The sequence below is a fragment of the Electrophorus electricus genome, chromosome 1 (assembly GCF_013358815.1).
Source record: "Electrophorus electricus isolate fEleEle1 chromosome 1, fEleEle1.pri, whole genome shotgun sequence".
NCBI lineage: Eukaryota > Metazoa > Chordata > Actinopteri > Gymnotiformes > Gymnotidae > Electrophorus > Electrophorus electricus.
The window spans coordinates 6,850,838-6,877,008 of record NC_049535.1 but is presented as its reverse complement, the minus strand read 5'-3'; the positions used below and the strand labels follow the sequence as shown (position 1 = coordinate 6,877,008).

At 39.2% G+C, this 26,171-nt stretch overlaps 1 protein-coding gene across 2 annotated transcripts; it reads left to right on the top strand.

The window, feature by feature from the left end:
• The first annotated feature begins 3,137 nt into the window (after positions 1-3,137).
• Positions 3,138-21,732, top strand: znf710b (zinc finger protein 710b). 2 transcript variants are annotated; one of them, XM_026997939.2, is made up of 5 exons: positions 3,138-3,241; positions 16,275-17,816; positions 19,687-19,878; positions 20,197-20,368; positions 20,494-21,732. In XM_026997939.2, exons 2-5 carry the CDS (start codon positions 16,317-16,319, stop codon positions 20,670-20,672), a joined length of 2,043 nt encoding a protein of 680 aa, XP_026853740.2. In that variant the 5' UTR covers positions 3,138-3,241; positions 16,275-16,316; the 3' UTR covers positions 20,673-21,732. The 2 variants fall into 2 exon arrangements, with proteins under 2 accessions (XP_026853740.2, XP_026853738.2); XM_026997937.2 differs by lacking the exon at positions 3,138-3,241 and adding an exon at positions 14,862-15,025.
• The last annotated feature ends 4,439 nt before the right edge of the window (positions 21,733-26,171 follow it).

Below are 26,171 nucleotides of genomic sequence, written 5' to 3'. Positions count from 1 at the left end.
CTGAATCCACTAGAGTAACCCCACTGACACCACACTGACCACACTGACCCACCTGGACAAAGGGAGGGGTAATTATGTTAAAATGCTGTTTGTCGACTACAGTTCAGCATTTAACACTATCATCCCCTCCCTACTCACTACTAAGTTGGAGGATCTAGGACTGCATACATCCCTGTGCGACTGGATCTCCAACTTCCTAACAGACAGACCACAATCAGTACGGGTGGGCAACTGTGCCTCATCCACCCTCACCCTCAGCACTGGAGCTCCTCAGGGTTGTGTCCTAAGCCCCCTGCTCTACTCACTGTACACCTACGACTGCACAGCCACTTCCAGCTCCACCATCATTGTCAAGTTTGCTGACGACACAGTTGTCATGGGCCTGATCTTGGACAACGATGAGAGGGCCTACCTGGAGGAGATTAAACACCTGGAAAACTGGTGCCAAGAAAATAATCTCCTCCTAAACGTCAGTAAGACAAAGGAGATGATCGTGGATTGCAGCAAGAAGCTGGAGCAGTACTACCAACCTGTGAGGATCAGTGGAACCACGGTGGAGAGAGTAGATAGTTTCAAGTACCTTGGTGTTCACATCTCACAGGACCTGTCCTGGTCCCACAATACCAACTCCCTGGCAAAGAAGGCTTGTCAGCGTCTTTACCACCTCAGACACCTAAGAGACTTCAGACTGCCCTCCAAGGTACTGCAGAACTTCTACACCTGCACTATCGAGAGCATCCTCACGGGGAACATCACAGTCTGGTTTGGGAACAGCACCAAGCAGGACAGACAATCACTCCAAAGGGTGGTGCGTTCAGCAGAGCGCGTCACTCATACGGAACTTCCTGACCTGCAGACCATCTATTACAAGCGGTGCCAGACCAAGGCCAGGAGGATTGTGAAGGATCCCACCCATCCCAAAAATAGGCTCTTCTCTCTGTTGAGGTCAGGGAAGCATTTTCGCTCCCTGAAGACCAAGACAGAGAGACTGAAGAGGAGCTTCTTCCCACAGGCCATTCGGGCCCTGAATCAGGGAAACTGATCAACTGTGGGGACCACCACCATGTAACATATAACTGTAAATATGTTCAATTACAAGATGGAACTGTACATTGTGTACATAAATATATACATATCCATATATACATTGTACATTGTGTATATAAACATAATATATATTGTACATACATTGTTAATATATTTTGTATATATATAGATATATATTTCTCTATGCACCCCTGTTTTTCTTTTTCCTCAGTTTGGACAGAGCACTCTCAACCATTTCACTGCGAGTTATACTGTGTGTAACTATGTATGTGACAAAAAAACCAAACTTGTCTAAGATGTACGGCTTTTTCGCCGGAGCCTTCAGATTAGAATGTTCTTTAAATAACTTTTATTTGGCTTCTCTTTCTTTCTCTTTCTAAGACCAATAGAAAATAAGTGAATGATTCTGTCCAGGACAGGCCCAGAGTGACCAGGGACCACTCTACATATAATCTATAATATGTATATAGAAGCTGGCTTCTTGTCACCATCTTTAACTTATCTTGAGGGATTCAGCCTCATCTAGAGTAGACTATAACATATTTAAGAGAATCCCAGCTGCCTGACCAAAAATGAAACTGTCCTTAAAATAAAGGACAGTCAGGAAAATTATTGAATAAATGAGTAAAAAAAAGACTAAACATTAAAGAAAAGAGAATAAATTTGCCTGGTCTCATAAAATAAAAACAGCACACAACTTCTGATCCATGTATAATCACCCAGATACCAACAGAAAGTCTACAAATAGACTGAAGCTTCATTTTAACAATTATCTCCAGAAAGCTACCAACTAGATATTAGCAGCTGCATATATCTATAGCTATATATATGCTATATAATAGCTATATAATACACCCAGGAAGGCAAACAGCAGTGACAAACAAAGTAACCAGGGCTGGGTTGTAAAAAAAAAAGGTCTGGACAGCAGAGTCCCTTGTATCCTTCAAACGCAGAGTGAAGACCCATCTATTTGCAGAATATTTAAAGGACAACTGACCCTGCTCCCATATTGACTGACTAAATTAGTACTTATTGTAGGGTACTGTTTATTTTGTTTAACAAACTCTAGCACTTATTGCTTATTGCACTTATCATTGTTTAAGATAGACCTTATGTATTTTGTACTTCTAGGTATCAGCATTGATCCCTGTATTCTACAGTATTCAAGTTTGTTGGTATGTTGGACTCTAACCTACTTTACTGTACTAGGATATATTCTATGAGTAAATGACAAAGCACTTTTTTAAGTCGCACTGGACAAGAGCATCTGCTAAATGCTGTAAATGTAAATTTAAAATTTGTAGTGCAAGTATTACACTCAATAAACTATCTCTCTCATTTAAGATGGTCTTAACACTATGACAATTTGGAGAAATTACACACACATTTACCTGATGCTTTTATCCAATTAAAACTGAATACATCTTGAGGGTCAAGGACCTTGCTCAGGGGGCCCCCAAGACTGATAACTTGGAAGTGGTGGGGCATGAACCAGCAACTTTCTGATTACAAGTCAAGCACCTTAACCACTGAGCTACCACTGCCCAACATAAAAGGTATGTTCTTACCATAAAAATATAGTAGTTTATTTTATTGTCCGGTGAATATAAATAAAGTTATAAAGTTTTATGGCGTGTACACGTATCCTTTTTACATCCTCTATATACACATCGTGCGACCTCTGGTGTTAGCATAATAAAATGTGCTCGAGGATAAAAAAGAATGGTTGCACAATGGCGTCCTCTGATGTTCATTCTGTGATCTTAACTGAGTCTGGAAGTTCTTAATTTTTTAAATTTCGAGATAGAAGAAAGTTTGCCAACAGGATTTAATGCTGAATCATTTATTAAACACTGGAATTAAAATGCCATTAAAATATTTACTTTACGGCAAATTTACCCAGTCAGTGTTGAAACAAATGTACGTTTCCTAGATTATATAAAGCTATGGGGCAATATTATAGAGTGACATTAGCGATATTTTAAAGTTACTGAGCACTCTTGTGTCTGACTAAGGTTTCTACTACTTCTGACGAGGAGGTGCCCGGCTGTTATTCGTTCACGTCACTCTTCTCTCATTCCCTTCTTCCTTCCTGTCGAACACAGAGACTAGACCTAGCCACAATTCAAACTATATAGCGATTTCGAAATCTTCCAAAGTGTTTTCTACGTATACCACCGATTTTTGGAGCGTGGTAAGTTGAATAACTGTTTGATCCATATTCTTATTGGACAGGTAATTGAACTAATGGACTAGTCTTGCAAGACCGGTTGTCCCAGTGTATCCCAGCGAAACTCAACGAATTCTTTATGACTGGCCTGTAAAATAATCTGCACTCTGAACTGGATGCTGAAATATACATTTCCGCTTCTCAGGTGACATATATATATGACGATTTGTGTGAGAAATACTAGGTGGAAATTATTTATCTTTGTCATTTTACAAAGCCAAAATGTCGCCTTTTCTCTCTCTCTTTTTTTTTACTTCCACATTCTCTCATGCCACAAACAGATGGCGTCTGGAGGGGGATGGAGGGAGTGAAAAAGAGCCGCATAAACGAAAACAGCAGGCCACACTCGCCCTCTCTGCTCTGGTACAGAGAGCAAGTGCTAGCTTAATGTATCACGACCGGACGAACACTTAAAAGAGACACATATACCCGTGAAGGCTGGATCCAAGTTGTCTCCTTAGACTCGAAGTTCTTTTTCAAACTTATTGCTTGACGGCTAATTTTGGTTAGCTGGGCTATGAAAAACAATGTTACGAAGTTAGCTAGCTAACTAATTAGCTAGCTAGCTGGCTAGGTGTTGCTATGCTCTTAAGCCTTCGTTTGGACCTTGCTGTGATTTAGACTAATAATAATAATTGCGCGCTTGTGTTTTCAAAGCAGTGTACCCTTATCGAGCTAAAGCAAAATTAAATATCGTATCTAGCTAGTTATGTCACAAGCATTTGCCAGCATTAGCCTTAGTGCGGCGTATAACTGTGGTTCATTATTACGACTTGACAAAAATATGTTTCGGGTAGCTATGAATGGTCAGATCAGTTTTATTGATGGGGAACAAATGAGAATTTACAGAGGAAAAACAATACAACTCTGAATTTAGCCGGTGTATTTAGTAGCTAAGTGTGTTGCTAACGTTGCTCTATTGACGCTTTAATAGCAAGCTGTAGTGGCTGTTTTATCGCCCTAGTAGTTTTACCAGTACGCTACCATCGGAACATATTTCTCAATTGATTGCTGAAATGTTTATATATCCTGCTACAAGAAAGTAGCCTGCGACTTAGTTTTAGTGCCACTATTTAAAATTAATAAGGGTAGGATTTCGAGAATAAAGTTCTAATATTGCGGGAAAAAGTAGTAATATCGCAACAATACAATCTATTACGTTTTTATTCTCTAAATATTAACTTGTTAATATTAGCTACTTTATTCTCGCAAGTTTACGACTGTCTTCCCGAAATGTTAGAATTAACCTACGATTGTGTTTCTACAAATTTTACTTTATTAAGATACTTCGCCCGTATTGCAACTTTATTTGCGTAATATCAGAATTTAGTTATGCATTTTCATCTGGAAATATTACGACTTGATTATTTGAGTCTTGCATAAATAAATAAATAAACAAACACAAACAAACAAATAAATAAATAAAACACGCAAGAGTTTTTGTTTTTTAACAGCAGTTTATAAGGAAGCATAATTCTGGATTGAAGTAAGAACAATAACTTTTGTCTTAAATTAAGAGGCCAGTGTTCTTGGTCTGGGGCGCTATATTTCCATTTTAGGTCATGAGGTGCTACACAGTCCTGTAAACCAAGTAATCTTAGATCAGGATATCGGTGATACTCTGGGGAGTCAGTTTTGGCCTGTGTACCAGTTAGCCAGATGTACATTAAGCTTTAGATTAAATTGCATTGTCATTCTGAATCATTTTGATAAAGGTATATGACTGATTGCACTTGTTTATTAAGCCATGACTACAATACCTAGATGTGATCTGTGCTCAGACTGAATTCAGGGTGGGTATTCCAATGTCTTTCTGTGATAGTGCAGGGAAATGTAGTTGGCTGTGTACCTAGAGGACTTCAGGCATCTCTCTTTTGCTCAATACTTGCAGTGTTCACAGAGGCAGCAAAGGCAGTTTGTGTTAATGGAGTAAGCTTGGGCTAGTCTTCCATTTAAAGTTTGTAATCTTGGCGTATTAAGTTTTTTTTCTTCTGCATTTCTGCAGTGTTTACTTATAAATGATATTTTTGTCTTTTTGTAATTTGATTAATTGAATTGTGAAGGACATTTTTATACACTGGAGTTTGATGCCATAAAAATTTAATTAAAGACTACTGTCTGGCCTTAACTGAACGATAAGGCAAATAATATACATACAAAATGGCAATTTTCTAATGAAATGATAACTTTCTGTAAAATGACAATGGGCAATAGAAACATTTCACCTTTTTTCATTACATAACTGTGCAGTGGTAGTCTAGTAATGTGTTTAAATTTGGTATGGTTAAAGTGCATGTTTTTGTGCATTATTTCACAAACTTTAGCTTTACTTAAAACTTGCTGAATTCTTAATACAAGAATTCTTTCTTGACACTTTGTATATTCTGCATTAAACGATTTTGTATGACTGTGGGGAGTCTATCATCCTCAGCATTAAATAAAGTTTTAGATTTACTTAAGAATGCAAATGATTTAGAACCATAATATACTTTTTTTTTTTTTTTTTTTTTTTCAAAAAATTAAGCTGCATCTTGGAATAATGATCTTATTTTATTTGAACAACTGTGTAGGTTAACTCTAGATCATAGTAAGCAATGTTTTAAATATACTGGAGTCATGGTAGGCTGCTGTTTGTTACTGTGTTAACATGACCAACCTCCAACTTTGCATCAGTGGTCAGTGTTTGACCACAGGAACATTAGTGGCTGGATGTTTTTGGTTAGCAAACCATTCTCAACCCAACAATGACATTCTCATTACCAACACTGTTGCTGATATAGAAGTATAACACCCACCTCTATATCAGAATTACTGCTGTGTTGAGCATATGATATTGTAGCTATAATCTCAACTGAATGTGAAGTATAAAGCATTAGCCAGCTAGAAATAGTAAGTGAATTTACCCAATAAAGCCCTTGAGTAACACAATAATATATCAAGAATATTTTTGCCAGCAAAAGGAGCACAATTATCAAAGTATAAAGTTATGACTTCAATATATAACTGAAAGTTGGTAATCTTACAACTAGGCTTATGCTACAAAGTGAGCGATGCTGTTCATCTCTAGCATTGTTGACTAGTAAAAATATGTTGCGTAGTAAACAAAAACAATGTAAATGTTGTTGAGGGATGACTTTAGAATTATCAAGTACATCATCATGGTGTAAACTGCTTGGTCATTACAGTGCCGTAGCTCAGATAAAGCAACTGCATAACAATACTTCTGATTAGTAATAAACAAGCATTAGAATGAAATTAACTACTTGTGGGTTATGGGTTTGCTGTTATGTTAAATGTAGTTAGAACTGCTCTTCTGTAGTAATGTTTTGGCACAGTCTATATTGTGCCTTTTTTAAAAGAAAATCCACCATGACTAAAATATAAAGTTACTAATTTTCTTTTGGCAAATACCTTTATCCAGATCTGCCTACAACTGGGGCTAAGAGGCTGAAATACAAACATATCTGATGGACCAAAAATTCAGACTGACAACATGAATGGATGGGAATATGTAAATATGACAACATGCACAACAAATTAAAAATGGGTGGTCCTTGCAGTTTTTAAACAGTGTTTATAGTGCAAGCTAGCATCACTCTTTAATTTTAAAAGAGCAAGGAAAAGATGGTTTTCCATGATTTCAGCCTTTTAACTATTAGCCCAGCTATATTGTAGGTTACGTGGATCATGCAGTAGCGGAGATATTTAAGGCATACAATGATAAAAAAAGTAAATCTATAATTATGTGGATTTTGGAATGGCTAGCAAGGCCCACAAGCATCCACTGGAAAAGATTAAGTTCTAGTATTGAACATTTATAATTTTGTTAAATGTGTGATTTGCAAAGGACCACTCAGACTGCTGAGAAGTCTGAGTAGAACATTGTAACCTTTATCATGTGAATATCTCTACACTAGGGAAACCCAGTAGATCAAATACCATATGTTTTATCCCTTAAATTGTTTTTAATGATCTGCCAGTATTTTTAAAATTCCGTAAAATATGGAGAGTTCACGTGGAAACCCATAGATACTTATGATCTTGTATCTAGTGGTTTTGGTTTGGCTGTTCTTGAGTCTTTCAGACTGAAGAGTCCAGAAATGAGATGAGGGTTGTTTATCATGTAAATGGATGATGTAAATGGACATGTTTCCGTATGAGACTAGTAATAAGAAGGCTGCCAGTTCAAGCCCTGCCATTGCCAGTTTATCACTGTTGGGCCATGAGAAAGGCCCTTAACCCCTCAGTTGTTCGAATTGTACTTGGTCACAGTTAAAAGTTGCTTTGGATAAAAGCATCTGCTAAATACTGTAAATGACTAAATGATTAAAATGATTTCATAGGATGATTAGGTTATGGAATTTCTGGGCTGCTAATTATAACCAATAATTAATTTGGCAAATACTGCTAACCAAAAACTTAACTTTTTTGCACTTTAAAAGAAGTTTATGCTACAGTCTGTGACAGAGGTTGTCACTCAGGAAGGTGAATGTGTGTTTTGGCTGCTGTGCCTGGAAGGTGGCTCCTTGGTTCAGTGCTCTGAGCACATGTTTAATGCCCGGAAGACTGAGATTTGAGACCAGGTAACCTCTGCCCTCATCACACAATCCATGAAACACAATGAGTGCTAGACAGACCAGAACTTGCATTCATGTAAGCTGCATACCACACAAAAAACAACTGTTGTCAGTTGTCCCTTTATGCAACATAGCAATGCCTTTTATCCTACATACCCTTTTGTACTAACAAGTTGACAAAAGAAAAGCAAACTAGTACTTTGATTACTAACTTCTTTTGTAAAAGTATTAGGCAGTTGTAGTAGCTGTACAAATAAGCAGTAATGGTCTGCTGTTTTCGTTTGTAATTATCAGCTGAAATGTACCAATTATTAGCAAATAATTTATCCAATGCAGATTGTGCACCCAAGTTACAAATCAGCTTTCAATGTGCACCCAAGGAATCTTGATGGGTTGGGGGAACTCAAGCTGATCGTTCACTTCATATGAAGACATTGTTGAACGTTTTTTTATTAAGATAATCCCCATGTCATTAAACCATTAAGTTTGTAAGTGTTCTGTGCTGGGCCACATTCATGTGGAAATGCGTATGGAACAGTTACTGTCCATACTTGGAACCATTCAGCCCTACAGTGGGAAAGAGGCTTTGGGGACCCCTGAGTTCAGTAGTGGTGAGCAGCATCATGGATCCTGCCAGGGGTCAGCATTCAGCCTCTTTTCTACTGTAGAGCCAAATAGTTACTAAGGCTACGCCAGGCTGATCTATGCTATTCTGGACCCCTGAGACGGGTTACAGTTTCTCTTTCCACAATGGTTGTGCTGGAAATCAGAGCCAGGAAGTATTTTTGGTGGTGATGACGTCTTGTCATAATTATGTGATAGTTGTCAATAAACAACTCTGGTCACTGTATGTGTCTGCTGAGGTAGAGTTGTTTGGACCTGGATCCTATCTGCCTGATGTCTGGTATTCAAGTCATATAACATCTAGTTCTAATCATAGTGAAGTTTAATCACAGTGAAGGTACATGTTTACAGTCTGAGGTTTGGTGGTAGTGACTGCTGAATTATGTTGATTATGACAAAGTAAGAATTCAACTGATTGTTTGCTATTTGTTTTACTGTACAAAGGTAATGATGCTCTATATACTCTAAGGTTCTGTTAGTACTTGGCTAAGAATCTTTCCCTTCTGTTTCCAGTAATGCATAATGGCTAAAACTGAATAGTGACTGAGAGAGATGCAGGGCTCTGTGTCATTGCCAAGGGTGACTTTTAAGTTTGTTTTAGTATGTTTTGCAGTGTAGGTTACATTTGTTATTAGCTAGCATAATCCACAGTTGTTTTCTGGTCCTAAAGTCTTTACTGAGTTATCTGCAATTTATTTGCACATACTATCAATTCCTGAAACAACTAAACAGTAGAAGCTAATGCTTCTGGATGGAGTCAGTCACACACAATTTTATTTTTTTAGAAGGTTCCTAAGATTGTGTATTACAATTTTCTAACAATGACTAAGAAACATGTAATGTTAATCATTCAATACCAGCTGATGCCTAATCCATTTAGTGCCAATACTGATATATTGGTTTGGTGTGGTGCATCATTAGTTGCATTTAACACTGTGTGCGTGTGTGTGTGTAATAAATATATACGGCAGCTTTAGATGCTGTGTGTGTATATAATTCCCCACTATATAAGTTTAGGGAATTGGCGACCTCTCTGATGGAACTATGTCATCGTATGAAATGTGAGGAGTATTTTGAACTTGTGTTGTGTTTATATTTATGGCATTTACGTGACGATTTTATCCAAAACAACCTATAATTATGAACGGGTACAAGTCGAGCAATTGAAGGTTAAGGGACCTGCTCAGGGTCCCAACAGTGTACTGCAACTTGGCAGTGGTGGGGCTTGAACCAGCAAGCTTCCGATTACAAGTACTTTAACCACTGACCTATCATTTATCTGCACATTTCAGGTGCAGATATGTATGAGAATAAATATCAGGTTGTATTTACCGTGTGCTAGGTTCAACTTTAGCTATAACAGTGGTTGGTGATTCTGTATCTATTATCTATGTTGCTATCAACAGTATTGTGAGCAGTTTAGCCTTTTTGGTTGAATATCAGTTGCTTTGATATTGTCTGCTATTAGACACCTAAAATCGTCACCTAAATTCCATAAACATAAATGAAACACAATTTACAAAATGCTCCTCACATTTCTTGCAATGACAGTTCCATCAGAGAGGTCACCACACATCTGTCATAACCTTATGAGCCTGTAGCCCATTGAAATATCAGTCAGGTGTTAGTTAGATGAGTCCTTCTCTACCAGCCCTATGCCCTTGGCACTGTGAACCCAACACCCTGCCATGCCTGCATACCAACACCTGGCTCTCATTACCTGTTCATCAGCTCGACTATTTATTCAGCATTCCTTCACCACCTTGGCGCGCGACATTGCACTTCTCTATGTAGTCTTGTTCCGTAGCCATATCATTCCTATATCTGGTTAATTCTTGTTATTTCTCTGTCAGTGTAGCTCATGTGTATTTAGTGTTCACCTTTGGCTAGCTAGCCAAGCAGTCTGAATTTCATTTCATGTTGTAATGATTTTGTTTTGTGGTTTACTGTGTATTTCTCGCCTGTGTTTCAGCAGTGTATGTTTATTGCCAGTCACTTTTGAATCTCTTCAGGTCATAGAGCTGTCGGCAACACTGTAAAGCCAAACCCATGTTTATTCTGGTCTGTCGCTCTCCCTTTTAGCTTGCCAACTCTCTTCAGTTCTAAGTTTCTTTGCATTGACCACGGGGGAAGCCGCAAATGACTGGTTTTGTCATTCCATCATTTTCATTCCATATTCAGTGATATCTCTCTCCTTCCACTCATTAACTTTCAGTGTTGTACAGAGGAGCATGGTGAGCCATGCCCCCCCCACTAATGTTACTCAGGAAACCTGTTCATTCAGCATGTTTTTGAGCACGTGTGTGTGACATTAATACGTAAAGATGTCTGACATGTTCCAAAAAACTCCCGCCAAAGCCAACCCGACAGCAATGATTTTGAATTAATATTTCATGCTTTACAGGGCTACTCACAGCAGCAGAAAGACTCTATATAATAGCAGATATTTTTTCGTCTTGATTCAGTAATGCGACTTCATTCAGTTTTAACAAATCTTGCATAGTGCAGCTTTGTAAGCTGCAAAAGCCAAGCTAAAATTTCAAGTTACACCTTCAAAGAGTTTTTTTTTTTTTAGAAAGTTGTATTCTGTCTCTCAACAGCACTGATGCTGACTCTAGTGGTCTCCACTGCAGAGACTGCAGTGGAGACTCTAATTTCATCTTCATCTTTCATCTTTCATCAAACGTCAACAAGATGACAACTGGCCCACTGGGGGATTTCTAACACTGCAGTGCAAATCAGTGTATCCATGCTGCCAATCACACATACAGGCGTTAATGTTGAAAACTGAGGTTTCTGTGAGCATTAATGAGTAGACGTTCTTGGCAATCAACTTAATTTCTTAAGATGCTAACATAGAGCCTTTAAATTTTAATGCCTACATAAGTTTGTATACTTTTGAATTTTTGTGTTATGGTGAAATAAAAATAAATTAACCACTACATGGAGCACATTATGAAATGAAAACCAACAACAACAAAAAAGTCACCTTGTGCTTTAAATATGATTCATAAAAAGTATGATTCATAAAAAGTTTATCATGTTTGTAATATGTGAACTTTCACCTTTAAACTCAAAAACATTTCGAAAAACGACATTTCCAAAAGTTGTCCATTGTCCATTTCTGGACAATGGACCTCCTTAAGATTCATTTACAGTGTTTATTTACTATTCTTAACAGATTTTTATCATTATTAATCAGTTGATTCAATCAATCAAACTTAAAAACAGTGAGTCAAAAAAAAATATTGAATGTATCTAATATTTCTCATTAAGTATGAGGTTATTACAAAAATAATGATTTTAAACAATTTTATAGAAATTTTAAGTTTTAATTTTACTTCATAAGAAAATTCTTATGCAGTGTCATATAATTTTACTTCCTTCAATCATTTATTTCATTAAAAAGCCAAATTTCCAATGCAGTAATATTTTTTGCAATGGATAACGGTACTTAGAATCACAATAATCTCTTGGAATAACTTGAATAATATTAGAATTTGGGGCAGCGACATATCCAATGATTTTTTACCCTGTTGGTTGCATTCAAAATGTTATAACTTGAGTGTATCATTTATTGAAGATAAAAGATACACAATCATTGGCTTTACGTGGCACACATCATCTTAAATAAAATAGATCTTATGTGTAATAATTAATCTAAATCAATTTGGAAAAATAAATTTTTGTGAATCTAAAGTAAAGTATTTAAAGTGTAGAACGTATATTGTGCTATCCTTTAGCCATAGGTTGCAAAAAATAACAGTTATTGTGTATTTGGCTTTGGATAATCAAGAAGTTCATTCACATGAAAGAAAAAAAGTAGTTGTCTTACTTAACTTGATATTGTTGTTCATATGGGGCAGTGATGGAGGTGTTTTACAAGTGGTTGACAGTGGCAGAAGTGGCAAAAACAGCCACAAAAAACACGTGTCATTACTGTATTTAATAGTTTACATTTATAGCATTTAACCATATAATAGTTAACTGTTATGTTGCATCCACTGCTGACACATTGACTATTCCTTTAATTGCAGGTCTGAGCCCAATCATGCTATCCAGTAGCAACACAGTCAGTTATATTTGGTTTCTAAAAGCTTGAATCCAGCTGTTGTCCATGATGTATGGTTTAACGTTTAATTTGCATTCAGTGTCTAATATTCACCTTTCACTGCCTAATCTAATGGTGGGACAGACGATTAACAGTTTTGACCTCAGCATCCCAGTACTTACTGAGGGCACTGTGTCTGATATGACAGAGTTTCTCAGTGCTCTGAGGAGAGCCTTAAGCACTGCATGTAATGTGACTATGCAAATACTGATTGCTATGGCAGTGATGGAAGTGCATTCATCAATCTCCAAAAATTCTCCAAGGTGATTTCTGCATCCTACAGTGTGATTACAACTTTTGAAAAATCTGTGCAAAATTAAGATCAGTATTAAGTTTCCATGCTGAGCATGTTTTCTGATGACTCTTCTTTGGCCTCATAGACATTGGGAAAGCTGCTGTTCTGCCAAACACAGGTCCTAAGCAATGCTTTGTGCAGCCATTACATCATAGCATCTCCTTTCAAATGCAGTATGCTGGTCAAAACTAGTGAGGTTCAGCTTCTTGACTGTACTTTCTGTCCAGCACACATGCTGATACACTTAACATTTTAATGTATTTAGGTGAGTTTACAACATAGCTAGGGTTCATTTACAGTTACATGACGGTTACATGATAGGGACTGTTAATGTTTGGACTGTGTTGTTTGAAACTCGGCCTAAAGTAATCACTCACCCATCTCTCTTCTCTTTTCTTTCCCTCTTTCACTCATGCTCTGATGCATTTTTTTGTCCAATGATTTTCTTGTTTCTTCTCCCTTTCTCACTCTCTCCCTCTTCTCTCTCTTCCTTTCTCTCGTCCTTTCTCCCTCTCACTCCCATTCTCTCTTCCCCCTCTCCCCCCTCATTTGGTTTCTGTGTCCTTCCCCTCCCCCACTGCTTTCTTTCTTCTCTCACCCTTTGCTCTCTCCCTCCCTCTCTCACCCTCTCCCTCTTTCCTGTCTCTCTCTCTCTCCCCTTGCTCTCTCCCCTCCCTCTCTTTCTGTATCTCCTCCCCTCTCTCTCTCTCGCTCTCTCTCCATTTGTGCTCTCTCTCTTCCTCTCTCTCTATTTGCTCTCTCGCTCTGCCTCCCTCCCTCTCTCTCTCCTCACTGGTGAAGGCTTTTCTTCTCCTCCCTCATCCCTCCATTTTCTCGTCTTCCGCAGTCTCCCTCACTCTCAGCCATTTTCTCCAACGGTATAGCCAATATTATTCTAAATCTCTTTAAAATAAATAAAAACAACAAAAAACTTCATTGTGTAAATATTTTGCGACCTTGTTCATTTGACTAAAACACATTAAAATTTTAAGTAATAAAGGTTAACAACTATGCCAAACTACATGCAATACTTTTTAAAATGTATTTGTTCAATTGTACTTCAGCCCTTTGTGGACAAAAAATCCAACAGACAGAATACAAATAATAGAAAACATTATTTGCTATAAAGTAAAACAAAACAAAACAAAAAACATGGATGTTTGGTTATTAAATGGTTACTTTTGTATAAGTTTTAAAGAAGTTGTATCCGAGTGCTATGTTTGGCTTTGTGTAGTATATTTGAGTGTTTAAAGTGGGTCTTGAGGTGCTGATGATGTGTATGTACACTCAGTACAGGTGGTGCTGCAGACATTCACTCACACACAAGGCTGTAGGCCTATAGGACTATGGTTACATTTTCTAGGTTTTGCATATTTGAATTTACTGCATCCGTTTACTGCATCTGCTCACTCATTCTCCCTATCTTTCCCCAATACTCCATCTCTGCCTCCCTCCCTCTTTCACCCTCCCCTTTTCTCTCTCTTTCTCTCTCCGTCTGTCTGTCTCTCTATCTGTCTGTCTAATTTTTCTCTCCCCTTTTACTCTTTGTCCCTGCATTTCTGCTAGACTGGATGTTTATCAGTATATTACATGTTTACCAATTCAGATATATGCAGATCTTTTGGATATTATATATAGTACACCTAACTGTATTGTGTATTAATGTAACTGAACAAGTGTTTGTGGTGTGAGACAGCGAGGAAGAATTCTTCTATACTGTTGGGGGGCAGTGTGTGTGTGCGCGTGTGCATGCGTGTGTGTGCGCGTGTGCATGCGTGTGTATGCACGAGTGTGCATGCTTGCACCACTGAGAGAGAGAGAGAGAGAGATATGGGGGAGGGGAAGAGTATAGAGAGAGAGAGAGAGAGAGAGAGAGGTAGAGAGGGAAATTAGAGCAAGCACATAGGAGAGAAAAAGAGAGAGAGTCTGACAGGGAGGGGAGAGAGGAAAGAGAGAGCTCACAAACAGAGAACAGAGAGAAAGGACGACAACATAGAAAAGAGAGTGAGTGTGTGTTTATGCGTGGCTAGAGCCAGTGTAGCTCCAGACAGCAGCAGTGTGTGAGAAGCAGGAGATAAATAAACCTCTGACTGAGGATGAGATCTCTAAAACACCTGAAACCCCAAACCAAGAAAAATGTGGTGAGTTTGTCTTCCTGCACCCAGGACACCCTTAGAGGGCGTGTGTGTGCGTGTGCGTGTGTTCCATGTGTGTTCACCATTTCATTACTGTGTATTATAAAGAATGATACCAATGAAAGACATCGAATGAATTGACCTACTTTAATAATTGGACAGACACTATTCTTTCAGTCAGATACATTTCTTTGAATGTATTTGTTTCATCACTTCTAGTCTGTGTTTCAGGTTTCAGGAGCTTTACTGTTTTCTGCTTTGTCTGTTTTACTTTCTGATCTAATCCTTCATTTTGTCTGTCTTTCATTTTGTCATCCTCCCTGCCTCTCTCTCTCTCTTTCTCTCTCTCTCTCTCTCTCTCTCTCTCTCTCTCCCTCCCTCTCTCCCCCTCTACCCCCCCCCCCTTGCTTGTTCACTCACTTGCTCACTCATGCTGTTGGCCCCTCCCTCTCTAACTCTCCCTCCCTCCCTCACTCTCTCGCTCTCTCTCTCTCCCCCTCCTTCTCCCCATTCCCTCTCTCTGCACTCTGTTATCCCTTTCCTGCACCACTTCTGACACTCTGCATACTCTCACTTTCTTTGCTGTTTATGATTCCTTACTCCCTTTCTCACTCCCTATCCCTTCCTTTCTCTTTCACCTTCCCTCCCTCTTTCTCTCTGTTCTCTGCCTCTTTCCCTCGCTCTCTCCCACCGTGTCTCTAACTCTTTTCATCTCTCCTTTTACCTTTTGTTTTTCCTGCATCAGGGTTTACACAATGTGCTATTAAAGTTTGAGATCTCTCCAGTGTTCAAGCTGTAATAAACTGTGAGGGTAAAATGAAAAAGAACATGGCATTGAACATGGCATACTGTAGGTGTGTGGAGAGATAAGCAGGTGTGTTGGCAAGAGGAAGAGTGGAACGGAGACAAAAGAGGGTAGATTTTGTCTAGAGAAAAAGAAAGATGAAAATAGTCACAGCTGTCTGTTATCTAATTTCTGTGAAGTTTAATGGAATTTAATTAATCTGAATGTAATATTCTTACCTGAGTTCACTGTCAGTTTTATTCCAAATACATGTTTAATTTGGGGGTGTCACATGCCACTCCAGTGTTCTCTGATTTAACACACCCGATGAAGCTCAACACCTCACAATGAAGGCTGGTTCAGTTGGTTAAAAGTGGCCTGGTTTAAATCCAACATAAACCGGATTTTTATTGAAATGATTGTGAACTCTTGAGTCCTGTAGCCTGAACTATTTTTGTGCTTGTTTCGCAGGAGGAGAAGACCCACCGGTTGGTCAGATGTTACTCTGAGGCCATGCACCAGCAGATGGATGCAGGGACACAGACAGACCCTGTGGTGGTCTTGTCTCTGGCCCAGGCTGCTGTGTTGGGACTTATATCCCAGAATGAGGTCTTTGGCGCCACCATTGCCCCCAATGGCTTCTACACCGGAGACCCCAAAGAGTCGCCTGCTCCACCCGGAGAGCGTATGGACTATGAGTACGCTGACCAGCTCATTGGCGCCAATGGGGACTACTTGGGGGTGAACCTCGGCGAGGATGGCCACATGCACCCAAGCTGTGCCGAGAGGAGGTGGCAGGGGCCTCCTGAAAACAGCAAGCCGCCTGTGGGGCATCTAGAGACAGGTTCACATGTCAAAGGAGAGTCTGTGACCCCAGGTCTCCCATCCTGCAACCACATGATGAACACCATGATGCCTAGAGAGACCATGCCGATGGTGGATCCTTCTGGCTACCGGGTTGCTCCTAAACCGCATCCTAACAACTGCTGTGCTGCCTGTATCCGGGAGCCCAAGGGTACTCAACCAGTGCCTGAGCCCCACCCTCACACCCACCCCCATCCCCACCCTCAACCCCACCCCCACGTACATCATGAGGTTTCTCCTCGAGACAGAAACCACACGCAGGAGAAGACAGGAGTGGAAGAGGTGCCAGATGAAGGTGAAGATGGAAGAATGGGGAAGGGTGGAGGAGGGGAGGAGATCAGCAGCTACTTTCAGGCCAGCGAGGTTGGATACGAGGGTGGCGATATGGATGGGGTAGGTGACTTTGATGAGAGCAGTCAGGGTATGTTCTGGGGGGAGCACGTGGAAGGGGAGGCACCGCGGGGCCGCCGCATCGACCGCCTGGACATCAACATCCAGATTAATGAGTCGTACTGCGTGGATGTTGGTGAAGGCCTGAAGCGCTGGAAGTGCCGCATGTGTGAAAAGTCGTACACGTCCAAGTACAACCTGGTGACGCACATTCTGGGGCACAACGGTATCAAGCCGCATGCCTGCCCGCACTGTGGCAAGCTGTTCAAACAGCCCAGCCACCTGCAGACGCACCTGCTCACGCACCAGGGCACGCGACCGCACAAGTGCACCGTCTGCAAGAAGGGCTTCACCCAGACCAGCCACCTGAAGCGCCACATGCTGCAGCACTCAGACGTGAAGCCATACAGCTGCCGCTTCTGCCGCCGCGGCTTTGCGTACCCCAGCGAGCTGCGCGCTCACGAGGTGAAGCACGAGCGCGGTCGCTGCCACGTCTGCTCCCAGTGTAGCATGGAGTTCCCCACCTACGCTCACCTCAAACGCCACCAGGTGAGCCACCAGGGCCCCGCCTCCTTCCAGTGTGGCCAGTGCACCAAGGTGTTTGCGTACCGCAGCCAGCTGCAAAACCACATGCTGAAACATCAGACGCAGCGCTCCTTCTCCTGCAGCCAGTGTGGCCTGCAGTTCCTGCAGCTGCACCAGCTGCGCCAGCACTCCCTCACGCACAAAGTGCTCAAGCCCCAGACCCGCGTCTCGAAGGTACACAATGCCTCTTACTGTCTATCTTTTCTGTTTGGTAAATGCATCTGTGTATATGTATTTATTATGTACACATAGGTAGGTGTCTATGTGTGCATCAATTTCTTTACACCAAAAATTGGAGATTGTTTGCTAATTCCCGCAGTGTTGCCATGGATTAGGCCATTTGCCTACATCCAAAAGAAGCTGTACACATTTAGAACATGGCAGATAAAGTCCTGCTTTACACTGTCAGGGAAAAAATTATTAGTTTATAAAACCTAACCTCTTACATGTTAGGGTAAAATATATTTTTTACTGAATGTGATGGATGGCTAATGCCAAAGTGCTCAGGATCTCACAGGTTAATGGGGAGATCATATTACGCCATGAATGCCCACTCTTCCTTAGTGACACAGCTGATTAACATCATTTTACAGATGCAGTACTCTGGGCTCAGTAACAGTACTCTCCACTCAGTAACTGTCCACAGCAATTGTAAATAGCTCCTTGCTGCAGTTACTGATGAGTCTCTATGTAGAAATACACCCCCACCTATTATTAGGAAAAGGTATTTATCAGAAACACCTTGTAGCTGTACCGTTGAACACTATAGCCCATTACTTAGCCATTGGCAATTTATTAGCAATTCTCTGGTTCCTAATCATTGGTCAGTATCTGACCACAAGACTGCTGTGATGGTAGACCAGTCTCAATCTACTAGTGACACTAGTGTATTCCATCTATGTTTTAAAAAAAAATCAGAATGAAAAGCAGAAATGGGGTGGGGGGGACATAAATATTTCCAGAGAGTTTTAGCTTAGTCGATGTGGAAAAGATGGAATATTGAAAAAGAAATGCAAAGAGGGTTAGAGATAGGGTTATCTTAGGGATAGGGTTAGGTTGGGGTTAGGTTTAGGGTTAAGGTTAGGTGATGGAAAAGCTTTCTCTCAAATAAATGATATTTATGGGGCCCAAAGTCACATGATTCTGTTCCTCCTGTAAACCAGACAAAATGCAAACATAGTGTTAAATCTCTCCATTAGGTTTGTCTTTTGGGTTTGTTTCTTTACATGCACAAGGAAATGACCCCCATACACTTTCTATACTATACAATCATGCTACATCTTGACGATTTTTGCATAACTGTAATGGATGGAAAAAACTTTATTTGTATTTTCATTTGTGAAAATGAAATGCACATATTTTGCAAAAACAGTGGAGTGGAAATCTAGTCATTGACACAGTAACACTACGGTGCATAAAAGACTCCCAGTAATATGCCACCATCACGTCAGTGTCATTTCTGTGTTGAGACTGAGCTCCTAGTTCATTATACAGCAAATAATAGTTGCTATGTGTTTCTAATAAAGTGGGAAGTATACTCTTAAATTTACATTAGTAGACTAGTGAGAACAATTATTCCTAAATAACTACTTGTTTAGTTAGCTTTTGTTTACCAAATAAATAACAAATATAAGAAGCTTTGATTGAGGTTTGAATCCCAGTTTTGCCATGTGGAGTTCGTGGCCAGCTTTTCAGTAAGATGCTTTCAGTCAGTTCAGCTCACGAGTCTTGGAGACTGGAGATTAGGGTAATAAATAAATGCGGGTTTCAGATAAATGTATTCTGGCTTTCAGTAAATATATTTATTTATAGTTGCTATTTGATATACCGTTTCAGTTGAATTCATAAAATATAACTTTTGGCAGGCTGGTGTTGATTGTAAATTGTGCTCCACATGGTGTTTGTCTTGTCTTGTTTCTGCATACATTTCCAAATAGGCTAATTTATTTTACCAAAACCTTAAATCTGAGCTTAAACAATGTCTGAAACATGAACGTATTCTAACATTTGACTAGTATTTGGGTTGATTCCTGTTGACTGTCAGGGAATAAAGGGATTCAAGTGTGATGTATGTGCACGAGAGTTCACATTGTCTGCAAACCTGAAGAGGCACATGCTTATCCACGCCAGTGTCCGGCCCTTCCAGTGTCACGTCTGTTTTAAGTCCTTCGTCCAGAAACAGACCCTCAAAACTCACATGATTGTGCACCTGCCTGTGAAACCCTTCAAATGCAAGGCAAGTATTCAAAAAGTCTAGACATCACACATGACTCCACAAATCAATTTTACCACTCAAGCTGCTCCAACATAGATCTATGTGACCCCAACTCAGTTAGAATAAGGTACCTGTGTTTTCAGTGTTACACTTAATTACGGAAGAGGTAAAGAACACAATATGAATTTGAGGTGCCTGGTTTGTCAGCAGTCTGTAGGAGATCTTCAGCCCTTCATCTGAACCTAGAATTCAAATCTGCTTGTCTCCCTCTTCTCTTGTTATTATCATACTTGACAGCTGAGACACCAGTTCATTGCTATCTTTGCTGGTGCCTTACAGGTCTGTGGGAAGTCATTTAACCGAATGTACAACCTTCTGGGTCATATGCATCTCCATGCTGGCAGCAAGCCCTTCAAGTGTGCGTACTGCTCCAGCCGGTTCAACCTGAAGGGGAACCTAAGCAGACACATGAAGGTGAAACATGGCATGGACATTTCTCCAGATGGACAAGGTGAGGGAAAATCAAACAAAATATGTTAAGCTCATTTTTAGCCAGTTTCATTTTAGGTTGCGATTGGGGACTGTTTGTTTGTTAGCAACAAACAAGTTAATTTATTTTTCTCATTCCTTTTTCAGATGCTCCTCCAGATCTAGAACCTCATGAGAATTATGAGGAAGAGAACTTCCACTTTGCCGCACCTGAGAATATGGATAGTAATGATGCACCTAATCTCACCAAGCTCTCTGAGGTGGCTATCCAGGAGCTGGACTACTATAACTTTGGAAAGGATGTGGCAAGCTATAACACAGCCTGAACACTACACTTGAGTTAAAATGCTCTTAAGTAACAGGTGGCCTGGGCTGGCTGAGATGTTTCTCCATGAGAACCAAGGCCTAACTTTTAGGATTGATGGGCTGGTGGCGGCCTTGGTCTCACTCCCATGGTAACTACTCTGATCCTGTTTCAGAAGAAGTCTACTAGCTAAGAGTCTTTTGAACAGTTCTAAAAAAGGTCACCCCTATAAGTTAGTACTTTGTGATTATAGTTATATTTGAAACAGTTTCTACATACTGAACCATAGGTGTGTTTACATTCACTCACTCTGCAAATCATCCAAATAGCATTTTTAAGCAGGAAGAGTGGTACAAGTACCACCTTGTGGTCTTCCTCTCTGCTGTTCATCCCGAAATTACAAATACTAATTTCCACTCCCTTTCACTACATTCGTTTACATTCACTTAAATTACTCATAGAATTACTCCAAAAGACTCTTAGGTGAAAGAACGAATCTACACTGGTCAGTGTAGTATACAGGATGACTGGAATTCTGTATGAGTATGTTGTAGCGTGAGTATGTATGAGTCTGTTAATAGCAAGTATGTGTCTATGCTGTAGTGAGAGTGTGTATGCTATAGTGATTGTGCATGCGTGTATGAGTATGTTTAGTAGTGAGTGTGTTTATGTATGTGTGAGAGTTGTAGAGCGTGTGTATATGTACATAGTTGAGAGTGTGCATTTGGGCCCCTGTACCAAACCTACCGCTCTCAGTCACACCCATTTGCGGCCCACCCTAAAGCGCCACTACTGTTGCCAGAACTGAATATAACCATAAGAAATCTTTGGTTTAACAGCCACTTATTTTGTGAAGTATTATTGTTTCTTTATATTGATTTGCTATTTATTTTGCACTTTTGATGAAACAAAAATTCATTTAATATCTTCCAGAAAAAACCTAGTTCATCACTGACAGTTTGAATTCTGGTCTCCCCTGCATCTTCCAAGGATACAGACCTGTATCACATCCTTTGTATGCTGTTCCTTAAGGCAAACTTGCCAACTGTGTAGGTTCTTTAATTAAACCATTTTGAAGTGAAGTCATTTTCTTGCTTCCTTTACTTAACCAGGTAAGTACCTTCAGGTCTGTGAGCTCTTTGGTAGACTAGTCAGTCTACACTCACATTTCAAGTAAACTTGTTCAGTCCATATTTACATTTACCATAGACCTGGCAAGTTTACACTGACATTTACATTAAACCTGTCCCAATCAACAATTACAATGACCAGGCTAATCCACAATTCATGTTTTATAATAGACCTGTGCAACCCACATTTGCAGTAGAATGGCCAACTTGCATTAAGTATTTGGATTCCTAACAGCACTTTTCCATAATTGTGTAGGTTGTATGTTTGTATGTAGATAACATGGGAATATGGCAATGAACATCCCAAAACAACACCAAAACATTTATCAAACATGGACATTGTGGGAAAGATAACTCTTCAGTGACTTGCATTGTTTTCTTATGTGCCATGTTTAATTGTAGCAGCAAATGTATAAAACTGAATATATTTTATTACTGAAGAGGCCAGTGTCAGGTATGTTGCATACAATAGTGTTCTTCTAGAGGCTATTAATGCTTGGCACCTAATGGGATGGAGCAATGTTCAAATATATCATTTGCTCATCATGGAATAGACTTTAACTGTTTGAAACATCTCACTAGAGACCTTTTTTTTTTTTTTTTTTTACTGCAAACAGCGTGCACAAAATGTGTTCACTATCGTTCACTTTGTTAAATTGTTGGCCCTTAAAGAACAAAGCAGCACTTCTCTGAGACATTATTACACACAAAAATCTGGATGTGATGCATCTTAATGAGTATTACTTAATTACTATTTTTATCTAAATCCCCATGGTTATAGCTATGTAAAAGCTTCATTTGACTAGGGATGGTGGTCTCACTGTTAAAATGTGCAGTCCAAGACTTACATGATTTCTTGTCTTTTGAATATATGGCATTCAAGTGTCAGCCCAACCCCCTTTGGTTGTAGTTTTAGTCTGTCATCCCCCGAAATCACACCTTGACTATATAACTGAACTATTAAATTACTTTAGTGTCTGCAATGTCTCTGATTGTATTATTTTGTCAGTAGTATAGATGTCGTTTAAAAAACTGCAGTTGCTCAAGATTTTAGAACTGTATTTGAATGTTTTGATATAACTCGTATTGATTTCCCTATTCACTCTCATGGGCACACACTTGATTTGGTTTGTTCAATGATGTCTCTAAATGTTAGTAGTATTGGTTCTGGTTCTTGGAACCAAATTTTTTTTATTTGTTGAAATTGGGTCTAGGTTTCCTCTACTGAAATCTAAGTTGTAAACCACAATATTCTACCATAGCCTTAGGTCAGTTGAGCTTCAGTCCTTTTCTACTTTCGTGTAGGCTTCTTTTTCCTCTGCTACTACCAATCTATTCTGTCCAAATAGATCTCGTTCCTGTTCACACCTTGCTACGAAAGCAGCAGGCTGTCCCTTTGAGCAATTTCATTAAAATAACTGGCCTTATTGTTCATTGCATACCATATAATAAACACATTATCATACAGGTCTGTAATCAACATTGCCCATTCTCATTGCATTTCATCCATGATCAGCAATGTTAGTCGCAGGCCTAAAATTCACTTTTTACTACAATAAAAAAACCCATTAAACCCTCTGTTTCTGGCTCTGTGAGGCATTTCTTCACTATTTTCAGAATAACATGGACTCTATTTATAACATTTTCAAATAACCCACAAATTTACATGACCCTGCCCTAGAGGGATTTTTTTTTATTTTTTATATACACTGTATGCATCCGTTTACTGATTTCACTCTGACCATGCCATTAGGCATCTCAGATTTAATTAAGAAATGACATTCTACATGCCAGCTAGACCCTGCTCCCACTCCTATACTCAAAAAATGTGATATTTCTCTCTTGATTAACACATTTTTGGTAGAACTAAAAATTATGCTGTCATCCCAGTCCTGAAGAAACCTGGTTTGGACTCAACTACTTTAAATAATTACCAGCCAATTTCTAATCTCCCCTTCAGTGCTTAACTACTGGAAAGGGTTGTTCGGTTTCAGTTACAGTCCCATTTAGCATCAAATAATCAGTTTGAATGGTTCTAGTCTGGTTTCCATTCATACCCTAGTACAGCGAGAGCTCTCCTTAGGGTCATAAATGACCTTGTTGCTTTATATTCTGGAACAATTAGTATCCCACTTCTGGATCTCAGCTCTGCTTTTACAGTCTCTCATGTCATACTCATTGCCTGTCTTTCTGCTATTTCTATCTCAGGTGTTGCTCTTTCCTAGTTGAATTTCTACCTCACTGACAGTAACAATACAAATCCCCTACTGCTGATGTTGCTCAAGGCATTCCCCAGGGCTCTGTTCTTGGTCCTCTCCTTTTCATAAATTTTATACTCCTATTTGTCAGCATGGATTCAGTGTACTTGTGTCACACTGATCTATATCAGCTTTAGCTCCTCTACTCCCTTGCCTCTTTTCTCTCTATTTGCATGTATCTGTGATATTAAGTGTTGGATGCGCTCACATTTCCTTAAATAACGCTCTCCTTATAATTGCATCCAAAAGATCTATTAGTACCAAGTTTGATATAATCTTTGACATTGGAGTACATGTAAATCTTTTACAAACTGTTTGTAATGTTGGTGCCCTCTACCATCTCTAACATTTTCAGACTCTGGTTCATGCTTTTATCAGTTCCCTTCTTGTTTACTGTACTGCCCTTCTCTTTGGTCTCCAAGTTAGACTCCTTAATAAACTACAATGTATAAGATTCAGCAGCTAGAGTCTTTATTCACACTATACACCATTACTATATTACATGTTCTCCCCACACTACACTGGTTACCGGTCCCATTTCCTATCCAATACAAATTTTTCCTTATAGCCTTCAAAGCCTTACATGGATTTGCTCCTCCTACGTCCCTACACTTTAGCTTGCGCTGGCCTTCTGGTACTGGTTTGCTTAAATTTGGTAGATACTACTTTGCCTAGTTCAAACTGTCTTCAGTTGGTGGTATCATATTCAGTATAACACTGTCAAAACATGAACTCACTTACCCAAAGTTTATGTGACCTTAATTTCTGCCTTTAAAACAGAACTCAATCTTTTCTGGGTGTTTTCCCTTTCTCTAATTTTTGAATGTTTTGGTTCTGCACTGCTTTTTTTGTTTGTTGCCTGTCCTATGTTTTATGTATAGTTTATATAAAGCACCTTTGAGTGTGAGAAAGGTGTTATATAAAAAAAACTTATTCTATACATGTTAATTATTCTAAAATGATTATGCAGTAGCTTATGGAACAAGTGAAATAAAACTGGACTATTCATTACTATGACTTCATGTAGTGCAGCTGGCCATGAGCCATGTTTACATCACATGTTCATACATCACGTTATTAAGCTAAATTGAGTTAATGGAGTTTCCAAAAAAAAAAAAACAACAACACGGCAACAATTTTTAGGCCAGTTATTGTGTGTTGTCTGATGCCATTAGATGCAGGGGTAGGATCATCCACAGTGTGTCAGATTTCATAACAATCCCTTCAGTATGCAGTTTACTGTAACTAATTTTACTTGTTTAAAAAGGGTATAGTCACAAAACATGAAAAAATATACAGAACTAATTAAGATGTATGAGCAGACAGACTAGAAAAGTGTCAATGAAAAAAAAAACCAAAATTTTACAGAGATTAAGCAGAATAAAAATGTTACCATTTTCACATTTCCTCAAACACCTTCCTTTTCTTTTTTCTTAAATTAATCATTCATTCAAAACCAAAACAAATAAATATATATTTTTAAAGTATTTTGTATCATGAAGGTCTACTGGTGAGAGCAGCACAGGTACAGACGTACTGAATGCAAGCATGCAAAATCGTAAAACAAGATTTCTCTCACAATTATACACTAGAGTTCCATACACCTGAAAGGCCTGACTACTGATTCTTATATAAAATGCTATCACAACACAACCTGTTCAATCAATTAAAAAGCTCGCTTTAATTTCAACTACATGCATGCCTTCCTTGCTTACTGCAGAGGTAGCCAAGTCTGGTCCTAGACAGCTACCGTCCTGCAGAGTATAATTCCAATCCTAATACAACAAACCTGGCCCTAATATTAAGATGCTACTGAAGGACTTGTTTACCTGTTAACATAAATGTAATGTAACTGGATCAGGAATGATAGATTAGGGCTGGAACTAAACTCTGTAGGGCATCAGCTCACCAGGACCTGCCTTGGCCAAAGAATCTCTTGTGTGTTCCCACTAGGAAGTGAAGAGGGGTAAATTAGAAGTCGCATACTAACTTTTAGTACCGAATAACATTCATATTTGAAAAACTTGAAAAAAGACTATAGTAAAAAAAATCATACAGGTTCCTTATTTATAGCCCTAGTACAATCAGGTAAGAGGAAAAAAAAAGTTAACTGATTTGAACACCATGTCCTGT

Bases quoted from the DNA above. Each gene is read 5' to 3' on its own strand.
- znf710b (XM_026997937.2), top strand. From the start codon at position 14,981: ATGAGATCTCTAAAACACCTGAAACCCCAAACCAAGAAAAATGTG. The intron at 15,026-16,274 runs GTGAGTTTGTCT...CTTGTTTCGCAG, and splicing joins CCCAAACCAAGAAAAATGTG to GAGGAGAAGACCCACCGGTT. The intron at 19,879-20,196 runs GCAAGTATTCAA...GGTGCCTTACAG, and splicing joins TGAAACCCTTCAAATGCAAG to GTCTGTGGGAAGTCATTTAA.